The 20,572-nt window shown below is 44.6% G+C and overlaps 1 protein-coding gene across 2 annotated transcripts in view; it reads right to left on the reverse strand.

Annotated features, from left to right (window-relative positions):
- The window catches only part of LOC147139151 (actin remodeling regulator NHS-like), a 46,111-nt gene extending 25,835 nt beyond the window's left edge, over window positions 1-20,276 (reverse strand). For both annotated transcript variants that reach the window (XM_086048000.1, XM_086047999.1), the window contains exon 1: window positions 19,542-20,276. In XM_086048000.1, coding sequence (XP_085904126.1) covers window positions 19,542-19,842 — 301 coding nt within the window. In that variant the 5' untranslated portion in view covers window positions 19,843-20,276. The remainder of the gene's footprint in view (window positions 1-19,541) is intronic.
- Window positions 20,277-20,572: the final 296 nt, after the last annotated feature.

Consider the following 20,572-nt stretch of genomic DNA (forward strand, 5'->3'; position numbering starts at 1 on the left):
ATAGTAAACGGCAGTAGTATTAGTCATTCTTCGCTGAGGACAAACAATCCATTCCAGTGAGTATTATTGAACCATCTATGTGTGTTTGCGTTCAAATATCCGTCGCTTGAAGGCTTAGAACACCGCGACGCTTTGCTATTTGTGAGCCCGTTAATAGAGTTTCCCATTTTGTGCTAGCGTTAAGCTAGCAGACGTTCCCAGGGCAAAGTTATGTTGTTGTTTACAACTCGCATCTCAAATTCGCGCAAAAACCGTCCCAACGACGGCTCGCATATCAAAAACATTTTGCTTGGGTCTCAAGTCACAACCGTACGTCACAGAAAGTGCACGGCTGATAATCGAGCTGGATATAACCAGATTTTTTTAAAAAAACAGCTACCTCAAGAATTGCCGGTTTTTCAAAAAACGTCTTTGTCTAAATTATCCTCCGATTGTGGAATGATCCCCAAGTGATGCAAGCGAGAAATATTAGCAGAGCGCTGTTGCCAGGAAAATTCTTGTTGGCGAGTGTCTCAATTTGTCTCACATTTGGCGGAAAAAGGAGACAGTTGGCCTCCCTCTCACGAGGCGTCATTGTAAATTACAAGGTGTTCCGCAGATAAGGAGGAATTAACCGCGGCGGTAAATCACCGCCGAGCGCCTTGGCTCCTTCCCAACATCTCGCATTCCCGCCGACCACGTCGAGGTCGTTGAAAGACAAGCAAAGGGGGGAAGAGAGGAAAGATTTTGCCAGAACTCTTGAATGCCAACCAGCGGAAAAGTCGACCTGCGCCGCACGTGCGGCGGTTATATCGCTGCCCGGTTCTTTCAACCCTGATTTTCCTTCAAACAAACAACCTTGGCCATACCGTGACAAACAACCGGTGATAAAATCAGCATCACACTTTCAGTTCGTAATACCTTAAGATTTTCACGTTTGAAAAAAAATGCTTGAAGTAAGCCAAGTGTTTTGACACCAAAACGACCTGGCAAGACGAAATATTTTTTTTTGGGGGGGGGGGGGGCAAAGAACAAGCATGATTTATATGGAGTTGAAATCTTTTGACTTTCTTGCAGTACACGTTTGAGTGTGCCCTCGTCGAAGCAGCCAAACAGGTTGAACAAAAGATTCTTTGGCAGGGAACCGTGTTGCACAAGAAGCACAAAAACAAGCAGCAACACCAAAACGGGGAGTAAAATCAAGCAGCTCCGAACGTGCCCTCGCCATCGCCAATCCTCGCAAGAATCAAACTTTTTTCTAACTTTCCAAGAGGATGCAATTCCAAACTGTAATGGCCAACTTCCTGTTCAATTTCCAGCACGGGTGCTTGATTTCTATCATGCGTCGTGGCAAACATCCCGTTTCAGGTCGATCGGTGGAAATAATGCCGGGTGTCAATTTTGCAAAGTCTTGTGATACGTTCGAGCCCCGGCGGCCCCTCCCCACTTGCCCTCAGACGTGTTTAAAGCAAAGAGATCAGACGCTCATAATCTCCATTGTCCCATCCCGGACAGGAGATGGAGGTTTGGGGGAGGGTGGGCGGGGGGGGGATGGGTGTCCCCCAACCATGGCCCACTTTAAGCAGCAGAGCCATCTGCAGAGTCACAGATGGCAGCGGCACCGGCGGGATGATTCCGGACCAAAGATCCGTACGCACACATACACGCGGGGAAGAGAGCCCGAGCCGAGGCGGAGAAATTGCTTTCGCCGGGCGATCGCTTGGAGTAATCCGTCTTGGTATGCGCTCGGGTATTTATGATGCTTTTAAATCCCGAATAACAGAGCAGCCGTGTTTCACACATACCGAAAAAAACAACCTGGATCTCCTGGAACTGAGTCACATGTGTTTTGTTTTAAGAAATTCTCGGCGCGGCCTCGTCGGGGATTCAATCCGCAAGCATATTGAACCGGTTTTTGTGAGACCTCGGTGGATGATGTACACAATCAGTTCGATAAAACTGGACACTTTGAGCGCTATTCTCACATGGGCTCGGCAGAAAAACGGGCACGTCTTCATTTTCCTGCCGGGACAAGTCTAGTTTCCTGTGTTTGGGAAGTTGGCAGAACAGCCGACCGAGGGCGTTTTTCTGTTACAACACGCACAATTTGGCGACAGAAAGTAGAGCAGAACAAGCTTTTGGCTGGTCTAAGTTGCGGTGCAGGTGGTCAAATGCGATTTCGGTGAATTTGATCTAGGCGCAGGCAGACGATGGATGTCAAGTATTTTATTCATAAATATGACATCAGCGTCTAGCAGGGGAGGGGGGGTGACACCCAGACGCATGATCGTGGTGAACGGCGGTCTTTATCGGCCAACCTTACATCATCCACAAGTGGAGATCTTCGTTCAGTTCCTTATAAACGTACTCTGCTGGTACACGGTGCCTCTCCTGCACTCAATTTGAAGGGAATGCCGGGAGCTGCTTCCATCAAGCCGGCTACGTTCACCCCCACAACGGCGCAAATGCCCATTCCTAGCGACAAAAATACCCAAAGAAAGAAAACCTCCAAAAGCACCCATGCGCACAGTTAGACTGCACTTTGCACTAGACTTGCGCTGGGCACGAAAAGAGTTGCCCATTCGTTGCAAACAATGTTCTGTTTACCAGAACATTGTACAAAAAAGTACAAAATCAAAGTATTTTAGGAAATCTTTCCAACTGTCATTGGGTCATTTCAAGCAAGAATTAATAGATGTCATCCCTGTAATAAATTAGGCGTGTTTTTTTTTTTTGTCACAAGCCGGTGCCGCTTCGGCATTTCGCTTGACAGCAAAGAAACGGCGGGGCTGTAAAACAAAACGAGCAAGACACGGACACACTCGGAGGACTCTTGAAAGTCAAAGAGTCCAAACGAGCGGGCACCAATAAGTTCCGCCAAATGGGACATTTCTTCTTTTGGACAAAGTGCTGCCGAGGTAACGGTCCGGGAAGAAAAGTGGACGGGAAGGATTCCTAGCGACCGGCTCATTCAAACAGATTTTGACGACGGCGGCTACGAAAGGAGCGCTCGCTATCGCAGCAGGTAAGCCTTGACTTCTTCACGTTGAAGGTGAAAACAGCAGAAGGAGAGAGAGAGAGAGTTCTGCTTTTGTGTCCGTAAATGGAGAGGTAATGAGAAGCACAAAAACTTCCAACGGCCAGACGTTCAAGCCAGCTGGCATGCACAAAGAAATCCGCCAGGGTTGGCCCGGTGGTCTGTATTGCCTGATGAGATTCCACTTTTTTTTTTTTTTTTATTTGGCCCCCTTTTTGCCAGCGTTAAGGGGGCTCTGGAGGACTAAAAATCTGACTTGGCTGATCAGATTACAAGCAAAAAGCCTTCAGGAATGACACGTACTAAATACAGGAAGAATGCACCGAGGACGGGATAGACGGAGAAACCACACGAAAGCTGACCACACATGTTGAAATCTGAGGTTCTTAAGTACGCAGATTCCCCCGTAGACAGACATTTCGACCACGAAAGAGCCTCTCTGGTTAACGCGTTTATGCAGCAGTCGTCTTGAAACGGGCCAAACGGGCAAATAATGGGCTGGACATTAGCGGACCGGGCTAGGTTTGTAAAAATTGCAAAAAAAATAGACGAGATGTTTGGCCTTGTCGTGAAAAGGTCCACCAACTAAAATCCTCCAGTTTGACTCTGGCAACGCATTGAAAATAGTTCGCGATGTCAGGTTAGACTCTGGCAGCGCAGTCCAACTCATTCGGGCCGTTGAGTGGACATTCTGGTAGTAAGAGTAGAGATCATTACAAAAGTCTTGTTACGCTCTGGAAGTATAGCGGAAAATCGTTACCGACGTCCGGTTGCACTCTGGCAAAACAACGCGTGTTCTGGCAACGCAGTAGAAGCCATCGTGATATCTGCTTCCGCTCGAGCAGTTTACCGGAAACGTGACCGTAGAAATCATTCCAAAAGGACGTCCGTCACTTTGGTTTGAATTGAGCCTCCTTGAGTCATGGAGACCGTTTCCAAGGGTCCTTTAAAGGTGGACTTGGCCTGGAAAAGATTTTGTCTGATTGCTCCCAAATTTGCACCACATATGCCAGCTAGACATTCAATGCTAAATTGGGACCCATTTTCGTTTTTTTCCATTGCTTGTGGGCAGAGATTGGCGGTGGAGTTTGGTGACTCGCCGTAAAACTCTAATAATTGAACTCCGCAAGGTTGCAAACCAACAGGCTTTTTTGTTTTTGGGAGAAAACGTTGGTCAAACTCCAAGTTTTGTTTTGGGGGTGGGAGGGGTCACTGTATTTGTGTGCACAGAAAGTGAAAGTGTAATGAAAGACAGCCGTGGGCTTGGAGCCAACAGATGGAGGGCCCGCCTGCTCGGCTCTAACTTCAGGTACTTTCCTCCCAGAGGGTGGGAACGCTTCTTTTTTTTTTTTTTTTTTTTCCCCCCTTAAGACTGAACGCTATGTTGACCTTCCATTAGTTCTGTGACGCAACTGTGCTCTCTCACATTTCCCACACAAGATTCGCCTTTTAAAGCTTTTTACAAGATCAAACTCTCCTGGGTTTTACAGCAACTAAAACTGTACCTCCCCTAAAAGCAAAACAAACAAAAAAACAATCCTGCAGATCCATTGCTGTGGATTATGGGGGGGGGGGGGAGAAAAAAACTTTTTCATGAGAAGAGCGGTAATACACCTTGTGTTGTGCCATCAAAGGATTATTCAAATCCCAGGTCGGGATTGAAGTCACCTTTGTTCTTTGGCAATGGCTCACGATCCCTCCCGCTCCTCGCTGTCGCCCCCCCCCCCCCCCCCCAAAGCCTTCTTCATAACTCTACCGGAATAACTTCTTCCCGTCCCACAGGATTTATTCCTCACTTGGCTCCAGGGTAAACAGTCCCAGCAGGGAGGGATGGGTTAGGCTCCCAAAAGCACAGAGACACACAGAAAGTTTGGTTTTTAGCCCTCTTGGAACCGCCGCGTTCATTTGATATCCTCCCGAACCCGCGGGTGCATTTTATCCTGATGAAAACCGATGTTTTCGGAAGTGCTCCAAACGGGACCCGCGTAACTCTCTCAGTAGCCCCACTTGGGAAAATGAAGAAAAAAAAAAAAAAAAAAAAAAAAAAAGATCAGCCGTCACCAGTTTCATCAATGAACATGAAAGTTGGCGGACATGTCTGTCCTAACAGGACCATGTCCGTCTCGAGGGCCACTGCTCAAAATTGAGCAGTCAATTCCACGATTTTGGCCAACTCCTGTTACGGAATTTGCCCAAATGCCCCAATCAGGAACCGGTATCTAAGACCGTTGGCGGTGCTAAATTGAAAAGCTTTGTTGCCTGCTATGTGCGTGGAACAGAGCATGCAAGTTTTCTGATCATTTTGGGGACTCACCCAAACTAATGGATCGCCATTTTGGAGGCCTCAACACCCCAGAAAACGCACAAAATTTGGTGGGAACGTCTATCATAAAAGGACGTATGAAAAAGTTTCAAGGAACTTTGCCCCAAATTGAATATATTTTGGTTTAAGGAAGCTTGCTTTTTTATTTTAACTCATTCCATAATGGACGGAGCTTGTCAATATTTGACAATCATTTCAAGGATTTCACCATGAAAATGCTCCAAACAAATTCATCGTTTGGGACCATGCCCAGAAACGGATTTCAGCAAGTGTGTGTATTCTGGTGAAAATGTCTATATTTTATGGGTGCCGAACACATGCCTCCCTCACCCCAACACACATCCAGTATCATTCCCTGGAAAGTTTGAAAATGTCCCCCCGCCCCCGACACCAGTTTCACCGATCGACAAGATGTACGTCGCAGGACCCCCGGCAAAAATCCCGCTTCTGAAGCCAGTCGCACTGAGCAACATGAAATTTGGTTGTCAACGCCTAACATGAATAGACGCACGGACAAAAAGTCACGTCCAAAATTGAACAATTGGCTTTCAAGCTGCCATTTTGTCTGAATGTCAAGACTCCTACTTAACTGACTGTGTCTAAGGAAGAATATTTTACTCACATCATCTCAAAGCATATCATCAAACTTAAAAAGTCATTGTCGACGATTGAGGATTTGCCATGATGTGGAAGGTGGGGGAAAAAAAAAAAAAGCGCTTCTAGTGAGACTGCCAAGACAGGCTAACCGAATAATCCCAAAAGCCCTGCGGAAAATTGAGCCTATAAACCTTGTTTGTCCCAGTGAGACAGAAGTTCACCAGCCATTTGAATCCATACAGCTGTAGTCCATTCTACACGTTCTTCGGGAGGAACAATAAGACATCTTGTTCGATGCTCGGATGTCAGAAGTGGAAGTTCCCTCGGAGGGTCGACCTTTGTGCCGGTAACTGGATCTTCCCATTCGTGGAAATGCAAGTTCGATTAAAGCAACTGAAAGTAAACATTCAATTACTCACGGGACACCTGGGGAAGTTTGGTATTAGTCAGCTCAGTGGCTATTTTTACACACAAAACACAGCAAGCAATGTTTTTGGACGTTTAGTCCTCAGAACTCATGTCAAATATCAACTCCAAAGTGCTTCAGTCGGACGACAAAGCATCCGACTAGCAGAGGACATAATGGCGAGCAGGTCATCCGTTATTTTTTTCTCCGCCCCAGTGGGCCTGTGCTGCGAGCGGGTTTGGCCCAATCCCAAAAATGGGAAAAAAGTGGGAGAGCGAGAGAAAAGAAGAGCGACCCGAAAGCATGCATGCCAGTCAGAGAAAAGGAACTTACATGCCCGAGGGGGCCCGCGGAATAAAAGATGAAGGAGGAGGGTGAAAGGAAGCAACAAAAGGCCGAGTAGTAGGCGCCGCCGCCGCCGCCGCCTCCTCGCGTGCGCTTCACTGCACAACAAACCCAAATGGCGTCCTCTCACGCTGACCTCAGGTTAATCCACAACTTTTATTGCTCCCTCAAGCACGAAAATCATCAACATCTATACAAGATCTCATATAAGAAGATATTATTTGAGAGCAATCCGACAAAATCTTTCAAAAGGCCCTGGGAAATGACTTCTTGTGTCTTTTTGGGCTTCTTGAGGCTTTTTTGTTGACTCATGATAAACGTGCCCACCAAATTGGATGTTGCCAAGTGAAGCAAACCTCAAAGGTTGTATTTTTGAGATTATGGAGTAGAATTAAACATTTAATGGCGAGTTATCAAACGTTGGCACTTTGCTCCGCCCCGCATGCAATGGCTAAAATGTTTAGCATTTTATCATTGTTTGTCTGTCTAGTATACATGGTTTACATTCAGTAGCAATTGGACAAATTCGGCAAAAACGGCAGACTTGCTGCCTGTCTTTTCTCTCTAGAATTTTTTTTTTGTATGCCCACTTATTGACATGCCTCCCAAATTTCATTTTGCAAGGTAAACATAGCTTCGAGGGCTGTATTTTCTAAAGATAGTCGCGTTTTATATTTAACAGTCAATTATCCAACTTTGCCATTTTGCTCCACCACAAGCAATGACTAAAACTAAAATGTTTTTCAGTTTTCAGCATTACCCATCTGTCTCGTATGCAAATTTGAAATTTGCTAGCATTTGGACAAAATTCACAGCACTAGCATGTCTTTGAAAAGCCCCGGAAATGCCCCAAATAACATAAAAAATCGTTGCCATCATCGAAGCAAAATGGCCGACTCCCTGTGTCTTTTCTGACAGAGCTTCTTGAGACTTTTTTGGTGGGTCTACTCATGATAGACACGCTTACCAAAATATCATGTTGCTGGCTGAAACGGGCTCGGGGGGGGGGCTGAATTTTCCAGCTTTGTCTTTTATGGCGAGTGGTCAAACTTGTGAATTGCGTGAAGCCTTGGAAGCGCGGCGCGTTCACAGGCTTCCGTTGGCCTGCCGCAGTGACGAGAAGCAGAGCGAGCCCCCAAACGTGCGTATGAGGGTTTGAGACGCGGCTGCGTAAACACTCTTCGCCTCCCACTCGAGTGTTAGCCTGACAAGCGAGGAAGAGCAGGAACAAGACACTGATAACAACCACCGCAGGGGCCTGAAAATTAAGGACTAAACCCCAAATAAAGTCATAAACCAAACAATGTTTAGAGTCGGTCCACAAACAGTGGTAACCTTGGATTAAGAGTTTAACTTTTTGCGTGACCGCACACCTACCTCAAATTCACTTTGAATTTTGGAAGGCATGCGAGTAGACCCAGAAAAATGCCTCAAGGACCCATGCCTGAAAAGACATGGTAAATAAGCCATTTTGGTTTGAGAAGACCATTTTTAAGCTCATTTTGGCCATTTCGAGGAAATTCAGCCCCAGATGTCAATTGGTTCCGCTGAGCAGTTTGAAATTTGGTCGGCATTCTTTTGTGAGCAGACCCACAAAAAAGACTCAGAAAGCCATGCCTGAAAAGACACTCAAAGCCATCTTTGGGTTGGTCTAAAGACGAAACATTGGGCTCATTTCGAGCATTTACAGGACAAACTTGGCCTGGATCTTCGTCCGATCGCTTACAAACTGTAAACACGTCTTTGACACAAATGGCTAACGCTAAATCACAAAGTATTTTTTCCTTTTCTGGGATCGATGAGAAACCATAAAGCATGGCATTTTTCTAACTCCACAATTTGGAAAAAATCAGCCCTCAAAGCCTGTTTCACCGCATGACACTTGGGAGGCAAGTCTATGACGAACCTGAAAAGACACTCGAATTTAAAATGCTATACATTGACATGGGGTTCTTGGGGAAAGCCTTCAACAAGATGTGAAGCTGCTGTTAGTTTTACGGCTTGATGGGATCTTTATCTACAGAGATGCGAAGCTATCTTCTTGTTCGTCTTGATGAGGAGTTGGGGCTGGGCGGGGGGTGGGGGGGTTGCGCGATGACTTGACCCCCAACCTCAAAAGCTTGCTGACCTGGCACACACCCCCTCCGTTCACAACACAAAAGAGCAAACACGGACGCCCTCCATCTTGCCGAGTGGCCAATTAGAATGGATTTGGGCTTTGACAAGACGGCGAATAGCCGAATAGGTCAGCCGGGCGTCAAACGGCGGCGGAAGGGGCCACGTCATTAAACTGTCAAGTCGAATGACTTAAACAAGCTCATGCTTCGTTTTTGATGCTCTGGTAGCAGTGTGAAAACCTCAAGAGAAGCGTTTGGAAAAAGCAGGACCCGTGGACCACCGGTGGTCATCAAGAAAACCCGAGGGATCAGTTTCTTTGGAATTTGAAGTCCATTTCAGAGTTGCCCGACTACACAAATTCTGGACTCATTTTTGGACCATCATTTCCTTGGAATTTAAGATCAGATTCAGAGTTGTCCGACTGCCCAGATTCTGGACTATTGTTAAACTTTTTGACCATATTTTCCTGGGTCAGTTTCCAAGTTGTTCCGCTGCCCAGACGCTGGACTTTCCTTCTACTTTTGGACCATATTTTCATTGGTGTGTCCGAGTTGTTCATGTACACAGATCATGGACTCTTATCCCACTTTTGGACATTACTTTCTACATTACTAGAACATAACTAGTTTTAGGGCGATTATTCATGTGTTCAACTGCAAAACCGTTCAAGTTGTGGAACTCAAAGTTGTTCAGGAGTTAACATGTGCATCGTCTCCTCTCCATATATTCAAATCAAACTACCGTCCAAAAGTAGAACCAGAGTCCAGACTCTGGGCAGTCGAACAGATGAAATGTCAAACTAGAAATGACAAAGAAAATATGGGTCAAAAGTAAAACAAGGAAATGTCAAACTAGAAATTACAAAGAAAATATGGGCCAAAAGTAAAACAAGGCTCAACAATCTGGCCAGCAGAAGAACTCAAAAACAGATCCAAAATTCAAACTGAAACATCCAGTCCAAAGGTAGAACATGAGTCAACAATTCAACAACAGTTGAACAACTTGAGAACAGACCAAAAATAGTAACAAGTAAAACATGGCCCAAAACTGGAATAAAGTGTCCAGAATCTGGGCCAACAAATGCAAACTACAATTACAAAGAAAAGATGTTCCAAAAGTAGGACAACAGTCCATATTGTGGGCGGTCAGAAAACGAGCAAACCGTCCCCAAATTCCAGCAAGACCACACTTTGAGAACCACTGTTAAGGATGTTCTTGCATTTACACACTTGCGCTTGGTTTAGTCTGAAAGCTGAAAGTTGTCCTTCATGTACTCATCTTTCGGAGCGGTCACCCAGCTCGGCGTTTTGTCTGCGGCCGCTTTTATAAAACCCTGCGTTTGTTTGGACTCGCTCATCCGGCTTGAAACTAAACTGCAGCGCGCCGGTTCTGACGTCTTCCCGCTCGCATTCTTTTCCGTGGCAACCTGGGGAAATATTGACAGCTCGGGAGAGCAATAAAACTATTGTGGGCCCTTTCGGTTGGTTTTGTCTCGCCGCCTGTAGCCGGCAGCCATTCAGGCCACCTGCGGTGAAGGGCGGCTTTAAAGCGATACCATCGACTGCCTGCATCCGGCAGACCACAAAAGACACAAAAGGTGAGGCTGAGAAAAAGAAGAGTTGAAATTTATGACTGGGATATCTCCTGCGAGAGATTAGGCGGAAGTGAGCGATAATGGCGGCGAGTCACTGTCAGATAAAGAGCAGTACAGTCGTTTTTTTTACTTATGGGATCAATCGCCGTTTCTTGTGTTTAACTCCCTACGTTCAAAGGTCTCAGGAAAATAAGCCCGCTGAACAAGTCGGGTGGCGGTGGCAGGCGGCGAGCAAACATGCCACCCAGCATTTTTCAACAGGAAGGAAGCACGTGTGAATTTACGGCCTTCGCCATGCAGGTGTTTAGACTGGGATTTGACTGGAATGTGAACCTGGATCTGCCGGCGGCGGGTCAGAGTAAAAGCCCTTTCATCGTCAATCACTCCGCCCTCGTCGCATCCGAAGCACCTGAGAATTTTTGGTCAGGCTGAGAACGCTTCATGCGTCGGTTCAAGGCTAAACTCGTTGGGACTGCCCAAGTAGTAAAAAAAAAAATGGACGGATGCATTGACAGTCCAGATTCTGGACACTAGTTGTAGGTTTCGACCAGGTTTTGTCAGCATTTTACGCTCAATTTCTGAGTTGTTTGACTGGTCAAATTATGGACTCTTGTCCCGGTTTTCAACCATATTTTCATTCAAATTTGAGGTCCATGTCTGAGTTATTCACCTGTTGAGATTTTGGTCTTTCCCTTCTACTTTGGGACTGCATTTTATTTGGAATTTTAGGTCTGTCTGTAAAGTTTTTCAACTGCTCAAATTCTTATTCTACTTTTGGATTATATTTTCTTCGGAAATGTAGTTGAGTTTTTTGACTGATTGTGGACTCTCTTACTAATGGACCACATTTTATTTGGAACTTTGGATCAGTCCTTGAGTTTGTACAACTTCCCAAATTGTAGAATCTATTTCTTGTGTTGGAATATATTTTTCTTGGAATTTTAAGCCAATTTTTGAGTCATTCAAGTGGCCAAATTGTGGACTCTTCTTGTTTTTGAATCCACTTTCTTATAAATATATTAGGTCAGGTTTTGGGTTGTTTGACTGCCCACATTCTTCCCGAATTTTGGACCATATCTTCTTTGGAATTTTACGTCAATTTCCGAGTGGCTCAGCTGGCCACATTCTAGACTAACTTGATCTATTTTCTGCCAATGACGATGAAGAAAAAGCCCTCTCCGGGTCAACCATCCCACGGCCTTTACATCAAAAGCACCTTTGGATTGAATGGCGTCTTCGGAGGTCGGTTCAAGGCTAAGATCGTTTTGTTTGGTTTCTCCTTCCACACTGGTTTGTTTTTTGTTTGTTTTTTGGTTCGTTCTTTAGAAGAACCAGGAGGGGGGCTTTTGTTCCCACCTGCATTCCGACAGATTGGCCCGGACCACTTTAAAACGCAAATGTTATCCTAGACCGCCGAAAATATACAAAAAAGACTCTCGGAGGGATTTCAGGTTCAGGCCCCATCTCGGAAGCACTTGCTGTGGTGGAGGGTCCCGCCGCAGGAATGTTAAGTGTAATCACTCACACATTTCTCGACCGATCCCCCCCACCGGGCAATTAAAATCTTGAACCTTGCCTTTAACGGAACCCCCCCCCCCACACACACACACACACCCTCGAGAGGGGTCTCGCTTCAACCCCACAACAAGCACACTTTGCTAATTTAGGGAGCACGCGTGGAGGGCAAAGTCCTTGAAGTAGACGCCAGCCTCGGGAATTCCTGGTCACTAGCTTGTTGGGAATGCTTGATTTTGTTTGTTGTTTTAAACCAATTTAATCTAGACAAAAAAAACAAAACGTCTTTTTAAAGTCGTCTTTGGTGCCTGTTCACACTCTCGCTGTCAATAAATGGGAGACTGCCGTACAATATCACTTACATGAAACGAAAAGAAGACTTGCTCGCGCAGATTTCCAAATAAGCGTGCTTGCTTTGCAAGATGTTTATTTTTTCACTCCCACTTAAAGTCCACGGTAGGGAATCAAACTCATATTTAAACACCAAAATGTCACATAGCCTAATGGCAACATAAAATCCAAAATATCATCGACAGGCTAACAATAATTAGCATAAACGTTTTGGTATTTAGAAACCTTCAATCCAGTGCTGCATTTGACTTTTGTCAAAAAGGAAGTCTGCTACCTTAATGCTAATGCGAAGCAACATCGACCGGCTAGCGTAAATTAGCATCGACGTTACTGTAAATACAAACCTTCCAACAAATGCTACTTTCACGTACAAAGAGAACATACAACACGCATTAATGTGGGGGACCGCAATACTAGTTGGGCACCTTCTCTGCCTCTTCTCGCTTCTTAATTACGACTTTGCGCAGGCCTCAGTGCTGCCCGGCATGTTGCAGCACAGTGTGATACTACGCCGAAGGTGACTAACTCTACATTTGGACAAGCCTTTTTACCGTACAAAAACCCATAGAAATCTGCCATGGAGAGGCGGGTGACTGAAAAAACACCAAAACAACTCCAGAAGCTGCACTGTCAGAATGTTGCGTATAATCCCAGAGGAAGTGGCGATGACATCAGTGGAAGAATACAAACAAGTATCAAGGCTGTCTGGGCCCAGTCAATGTCTGGGAAGTAAGTCGAAGGGCAGGGAGGGAGAAGGCGAGCCTTTTGAAACGCTCTCTATAATTAGCAGGGCCACTAAATCAATGGCAGGTTGTCCGGACCTGTAGAAATGCCTGCGATAATGAAAGAGAAAGAGCTCGTTAGATGTCGTAAAAGGCGCAAGATATCCCAGGGTGCGTTCGCCCTGCCTGCCTTTGTGCAAAGCCGCCAGGTTTGGAGCGTCCTATCGCGGAAATGTCTTTATGGGCCAATTGACACGGCAGGCGATAGGCATCAATTCCCATTTCATGCCTGGATGCAAAGTTTTGGACAGTCAATTTACATTTCAAGTGACGCGTATTCAAAATGACTGTGTTTACAATCCATCCCGCCATGAAAAGGAACATCTGACAATCCAAAGCATACCACATCATATGTCAAATATTAATTTACCTATGTATGGAAAGGAACATCTCAGAATCCAAAACACACCACACCATTTGTCCCACGTATCGCCGGAAGGACCATTTATGACCCAAAGCATACCACATCGTACGTCAAACAATGATCGCACCATCCATGAGAAGGAACATCTCACAATTCAAAGCATACAGCGACACATGTCACGCATATATCTCACTGGGAAGAAAGAGCTGTGATCCAAAGCATACCACATCCTATGTCCAACATTTCTCTATCCGGGGAAAAAAAAAAAAAAAAAAAAAAAAAAAAACAGCTCATGGCCCAAAGCATACCAGATCATATGTCAAATATTAATTTATTTAACATCCTTGTGATCCAAATCATACCACATCATATGTCCCGCATAACTGGAAAAGAACTGTTATGATCCAAAGCACACCACATTGTACGTCAAGTATCCAACATCATATGTCCAACACACATCAATCAATCAGTACTATTTTGAAAGGACTAGCTCACAATCCAAAGCATACCACATCAAATCACGTAGAAAGGACCATCTCACGTTCTCAAAAGCATACCACGGATGAGTTCGTGATCCAACACATACCACATCATGTACAACATCTAACATTGATTGTGAACGTAGCCTTCACTGAGCCTCACTTAGCAACTCGAAAATCACGCCAACAGTCAGGCCTGGTCAATCAAACGCTGAAAAAAAAAAAAAAAAAAAAAAAAGCGCTTTTCCAGGCAGCATCGACGATGAGCCAAACTCGTCTTCCGAGTCATCCCGGCCCGGAAAAGGCGGCGGGAACGTCGCGCCGGCGCAGCGGGATAAATGAAGCGGCACACTCGCTCAGGCCGGCGGAAAAATGTATGCGGAACGTTATGTAACACGCAGTGCACATCAACGCGGACCTCTGCCAAGGCTGGACAACGCCCGCAATTCGCGTACCCAAAATTCAAGAGTCAAACTGAACATCCATCCGTCCATCATCGCAGCAACAAATTTGCACTCGACCAAACACCTCCAAAAATGTGAAGAAAAAAAAAAAAGGACCACCAAGACGACCAAATTATCTTATTTAAAAAAAAAAAAAAAGAAAAAAAAGTAGACTGCAGTTTCATGATTTAGTTCAAAATGAATGACATGGGCTTCAAAGGCGGAGTAGTTTGTTCGTCTTTTTTTTTTTTAAAGACTTTTATGACAGTTTGGAATGTTCAAAATATTCCCGTCGAGTTCAGGTCTATATTTCGACGCCCCAATGCGAGAAGCTGCTCACTTTTGGGACAGGAATGTGCTGAGCTGCCCGCCATGTGCTCAGTTTGGGAAAAGCCACGTAACTTAAAACCCGGGATGGCCGGACGGACGCCGTCTGGCTAGCGCGCCGCACGGCTCTGTCCAAACACGTGCCCGATGGGACGTTTGCCAGACGCCTTCTTCGGGCTCGTTTGGAGTGAAACGTTTTTATGTCATTTGAGCCCATTTCCTCATGGGAACGAAAACACAACATCAGCGGACCAACCCGAAGTTCGTTCAAGTCAAATTTAAGCATTTTAGAGCACCTCTGACGGTCACCTTTTTCAAGCGTTAAAGATGTAAAACGTACAGATTTGTAAAAGAAAAAAAAAAAAAAGCTATTGCAGAAAATGAAAAAGGGTTCCCATTCCTAAAAATGTCGAGCATCTTTTTGAAAATCTATTTTTTCCAAATCATATACTGAAATAATAATTGGCTCACTGATTGCTGAAACTTGCTTAAACTTGACAAAATGTAAAAGAGATGTGCACAGTGATAAAAACAATAATCTGTCAATTGTAGAGTAAAACCCTCCGTTGATTAATCGAACTGATTGATTGTTAGAACACACCTTCAAGAAAACTGGGAATTCTGACATTTCCGACCGCAAACTTGGCAAAATGCAACGCAGCTTGAGATGTGCACAATAATGATTGGTGTGGGATGGGCAGGGCAATAATAATCGAATGTAATAATCGATTCATTTGTTGCCCCCCCCCAAAAAAAAACATGTCTTAATGCTGCATTCAAGTACACTGGGAATTTGGAGAATCATGACTTAATGTAACTACTACTAATAGTAGTAATTAATACGTTAATTTACAGTTTAAATACAAAGTTGATTGATACATTTATAGGCTGTTAAATCACGTTAAGTGCTGCATTCATTAGAACTTGGAATTTAGAGATTTTCAACTTCAAACTGAGAACAATGCATTGGAAATGTGGATGTGAATCATCGTCATCAGCTTATTGGTTGTTAAATTACATGACTGAAAGATGATTTATTGAATCATGAAACAGCCACATTTATTAGCATTTTCAGGAGTAAGACATTTCTCAAATGTTGCGGATAAAAGTTTACCGTAAACGTTACGTGGAATATTTCCAATTTGCCAGCAGACACAAACGCAGCATGAGCACAGGTTGGTGCATGTTTACTTGTCCCATGTTAGAAAAATAGTAATAATGAAAGCACTTCATTCAAGACAAAAATGACAAATATGTCTCATTAGTTCCATGGATAAGTAAGAGCGATCCTAAAAGTCCCCCAACCCCCGTGTCCTCATTTACACCGATTGTCATGCAGATGAGGCACGGCCCTGTCTTTTAAGCATATCAAGCGCTGACCCCCCCCCCCCCCCCACAACACCATTAATGTGAAAGGAACAATTAAGGTTAATTAGGCGACTTTTTGTAGGCGTTGATCTGCTCGGCCCGCATGTATACAACAACATGTGGCACGGCGGGTTAGCCTTTTGGTGTCACGTCACTCTGCTACTCAAATCAAAACAAGAAATAGCCGTTCATTTTATGTGCGCTATTTACAATTGGGCTCGGTCCCTGTGTTTTTATCTCGTTCACTGCCAGACATTCTCAGACCCTCTTTTACCGTAACGTTTGAAAAAAATCTGAAAAAAAAATAGAAAAAAGTTCCTTGGACTAAGTGGCTGGACGGTGAAAAGACAAATAAATACGTCACCGGCAGTGAACGAGTTAAGGGGCGTGGCCCCGTGCCTAATTACTGGGCGAATGTCATACCTCCATTCATTGTTGGTGCAAAAACAGAAAACGGTGGAAAATTCTTGGGGTGACAATTTGCTTTCAACACAACAGAGAGTGAGGAGTGTTAAATTTGCGTTACTAATCTCTTGTTTATTGCAGGACCGTATTTTACGTACTTATAAACCGTAAAAGTATTCATGGTATTATTTGCATATAATTTTACGTTTCAACGCACACGCTTGATCAGCGAACATCAATACAGCGTGCATGTGAGGTGCAGCTCGTATTTTTGTCCACTTTGAGTCGCCCTTCACACATTCGACACTATATTAACTTTGACGGTCTATGTGCGCATGCTTTTAAAAGACGGGTCTACTCTGTTGAGTTATATCAACTATTTCCTGACTTAAAGCATTCGCAACTGTGGTGTACGGTGACGGTGTCAGTTGTTATGGATTGGAATTCGTTCCGGTGGGCAGAAAATGGCTGTCAACACAACAGAGCAGGAGAAGTGAATGTCAGGTGATAAATTTGCCAACCCGTCTCAAAATTGCGGAATACCTTTTTTGAAATGCCGTCAGCCAAAAATACTGCCGGTGGACTTTGTACCCCATTTGGTGTATGTGCCATTTGTACGGAAAAGTGACACGGGGAAATAATGAGGAATGTCTTTTTTTTCCAATGAGAGGTCAGATTTCGGTTTTCATTCAGGCGACAGTCCGAAAATTGGGACGGATGCACCTTGAGGCAGCGGAAGAAAGGAAAGGTGCGGAAGGGTCTGAGGGGGCATGCAAGGGCTTGCTCCATTCAAGTGGGCATGTCTTCTTTGTATTTCGACCCACGGCAACCGTTTGGAGAGGGAACTCTTGTTCAAACTTTGTTCCGGGCCAGGTTTCAAATCAAACATGGTGAAGCGGCATTTATCCGTGATGCTGCACACAAACGGAATAAGTGAAATCGGCCCCGAGTGCAAACGTTTAAATCCAAGTTAAAAACTATGCGGGAAAGCTACTTTTTAGTTCTCTACTTTGCTTTGAAATGCCTTTAAATCTTTTTGTAAATGTGTTTAAACGGTGTCAATGTACGTTCTTTTTGTCATTTGATGAAAGCTACTAAGCTACCTTTGTTCTCTTTGATTTGAGTTTGAATAGCTTTAGCGTGTTTTGTTTGCAAAAGCTTTTAAGTGTTGTGCCTTTGGTTGTTTGAGCACATTGAGTAGCCTTGTGTATGAAATGCATGATAGTCAATTGCGACTCTCTATTTTTAAAAACAGATACGTCTTCTCACTTTGCAAAATAGTATCGTTACTTTTTTCACTCTTACTTACTCCACAGGTTATAACACAATGTAAAATAAAATACGGAAACACATTTTATTGATTGATTGCGATCTTGAGGTCTTATAAGGTGGAAAAAAAAAAACAGTGTACCGTATGTACCAAAAGTTTAATTTTTTTTTTTTGTGTGCGGATAATCAGAAAAAACACAAGCAAGTACGGTATATTTTTTCAGTTGTTATCATTAGCTAATTTAGCATTTTTAGCATAGTTATTTCTTAATGTTAGCAAGGCTGCGGGAACACGTTTTGAGATGTATCAATGTTGAGCATAAAAGCTGAACCAGCACTTGCTAGTTCGTAAAAAGACAGCATGCGACATGATTTGTTTTCGTTGAGCCAAATGATGAAAATTGGTGACAGCGAATAAATATCAAGCCGTGCTTTTTTTTTTAATGAAGTACATTTCGGAGTCAGTACAGAAGTCGTATCAGGATATGCGTCTTCTACAGCGAGGGGATGCCCAAGTGCTTCCTGCTGTGCGTGTGTGGGCTTCACCATACATAAATACACTCTCCCTTAACAAATCGTGGCGGGGGCGGGGGTGTGAGGGAGAGGGAGGTGAGGGGGGGGGGGGCACTTGGTTTTAAAAGAGCCAGGCATGGCCACATGCTGTGTTATCTAGGTCATGAATTCTTAACCGGCAGCCATGCAGAGTTCAACCTGTTTACTTGCATGAATGAGACAAATAAGAGGACACGCCTCTCCCCAAAAAGTCACACAAAGACACACAATGTCATCCGGCGCTCTAATATTGATAAGTATATGGACACTTATGATGACTCATCAATGTGCGTCCATCACATCATGGTGTTATGCTATTAAAATGCATTTTACTTGGCCAGCTACAATTCTTAAAAAAAATAAAAATAAATACTTATTATTATAAAAAGCACAAATGTTCCATTCGTGCATCATAATGAAGGTTCACACCCAAGGACAGAGCCACTTAAGCATTTTGGCAATCATTTAAAAAAAAAAAAAAAAATCATATTTATAATTTTTGATATGGTCCACTGATTTTCAAAGAGTGGAGCGTCGGTCTCACTGACTGCTCAAGTACGGCTCAGTTGTATTTAACTTTTACATTTGATACACTAAGTATGTTTGTTTTGAAGCATTCAGGGAAGTGGTTTATTTTTATCTTTTATCTGCAAATATCGACATTCCACATGCGGCAGAGTCCGGTGAATTTATATCCTTGGTTGTTTGGAGTTTCAAAGAGGACGGTATGGTTACTTGTTTACAGAGGGGGAAATGTTCCAGTGAAGTGTGCAACAGAAGACACTGCAAGCCAGGCCTTCTGTTTCTGATAGGTTGTTTTTCCTCAGACGCGGCAGTTTCTGGTATACCAAATTAAAAAGTACACCATGGGACTGGAGATTTTTTAAGGTATCATACATAACATGCACAAAAATGTTTTTTTTATTTTTATTATTATTGCAAAGCCCCTCTTTAGTCTATATCTTTGAAGAACACTTAGGCCTACTATGTTACTGTATGTCATGATGATGGTACTTGGAATACTAAATGTTATTTTCGGTATTATTTGGTGTAAAAAACGTTTATATAGAATACATTTTGGGCTGGGGTGAAACGCATACAAAAAAAAAACCCTAAAAGTAAAGGGTTAAAAACGACTTTTTAACACAGCAAAAAGTGAGTTTTATGGGAAAAATGAATGAGTTGGATTCAGTGAAAGTGCTATTAAGCATTGAGTAGTAGTCGAAGTAGTGGTAGAAGTCGAAGTAGTGGTAGTAGTAGCAGTCGTAGTAGAAGGTGTGTACTCACGGACTGCCTCCTGTTTGGGGTCCAGCTCGCAGCAAGTCTCCTGGAGCCGTCCGACCTTCCGCTGCAGCCCGCGGAGCCTGTGACCGGTGGCGGCCAGGTCGCCCTCCAGCTCGTGGAACACGGAGCAGGCGTGTTTGGCCAGGTCGGACAGCTGGCGGAGGGTCCGAGCCAGCGCCACATGGCTGACCGACAGCAGGTCGTGGAAGGGCGAGCCCCCGTCGCCGTCCCCGTCGCCCTCCTCCTCGCCCCTCTCGACGCGGCACAGGGACCGGGGCTCCACCAGCCGCTTGAAGAACGGCATGTCGCTGGGCGTAAATCCGGCAAAAGTGAGGCCAAAGTGGGCGCAGGGGCTGTCCACGCCTCGGGCCGCCGTGTTCCGCTCGGCGTGGCTTCAGATGCCCCCCATGCTTGTTGCATCTGGGAGGGCGGACTGAGGCGCTCCGGTCATTTGCCTGCCTCCGATGCTGCCTGACTTTTTTTTCTTTTTTTTTTTTTTTTCCCCCAGCACCACCACAGCAGCTCCACAGTAACTAGAGGTGGTTTTTAAAAACTAAAAGGGAAGGAGGAGGTAAAACGCGGAACGGAGCAGGTGGAGCGCTTGGAGCAGGACTCGACTACAACAGGACCCGCGTGGTGCCTTCCAGGACGCTGGGATAACACATTTCTGAGAGTGGAGAAACAGGTGCGTGGCAAGAGTACTTGGGGCCGATAAAAACAAAATGTAATCATTTTATTACATCCATCCAACCATTAACCGAGACGCGTATCCTCACAAGGGTCGCGGGTGTGCTGGCGCCTTTCCCAGCTGTCTTTGGGTGGGGTACACCCTGAACTGGTTGCCAGCCAATCGCAGGGCACACAGAGACAAACAAACATGCACACTCACAATCACACCAAAGGGTAATTTAGAGCAACCTACCATGCGTGTTTTGGGAATTTTGGAGGAAACTGGAGTACCCGGAGAAAACACACACGCACGGGGAAAACACCACACAGGAAGAGGTGAGGCCGACATGCTAAATCAACAAATG

Source organism: Filicampus tigris, chromosome 12 (genome assembly GCF_054856515.1).
Source record: "Filicampus tigris isolate MCC_2025a chromosome 12, RoL_Ftig_1.0, whole genome shotgun sequence".
NCBI lineage: Eukaryota > Metazoa > Chordata > Actinopteri > Syngnathiformes > Syngnathidae > Filicampus > Filicampus tigris.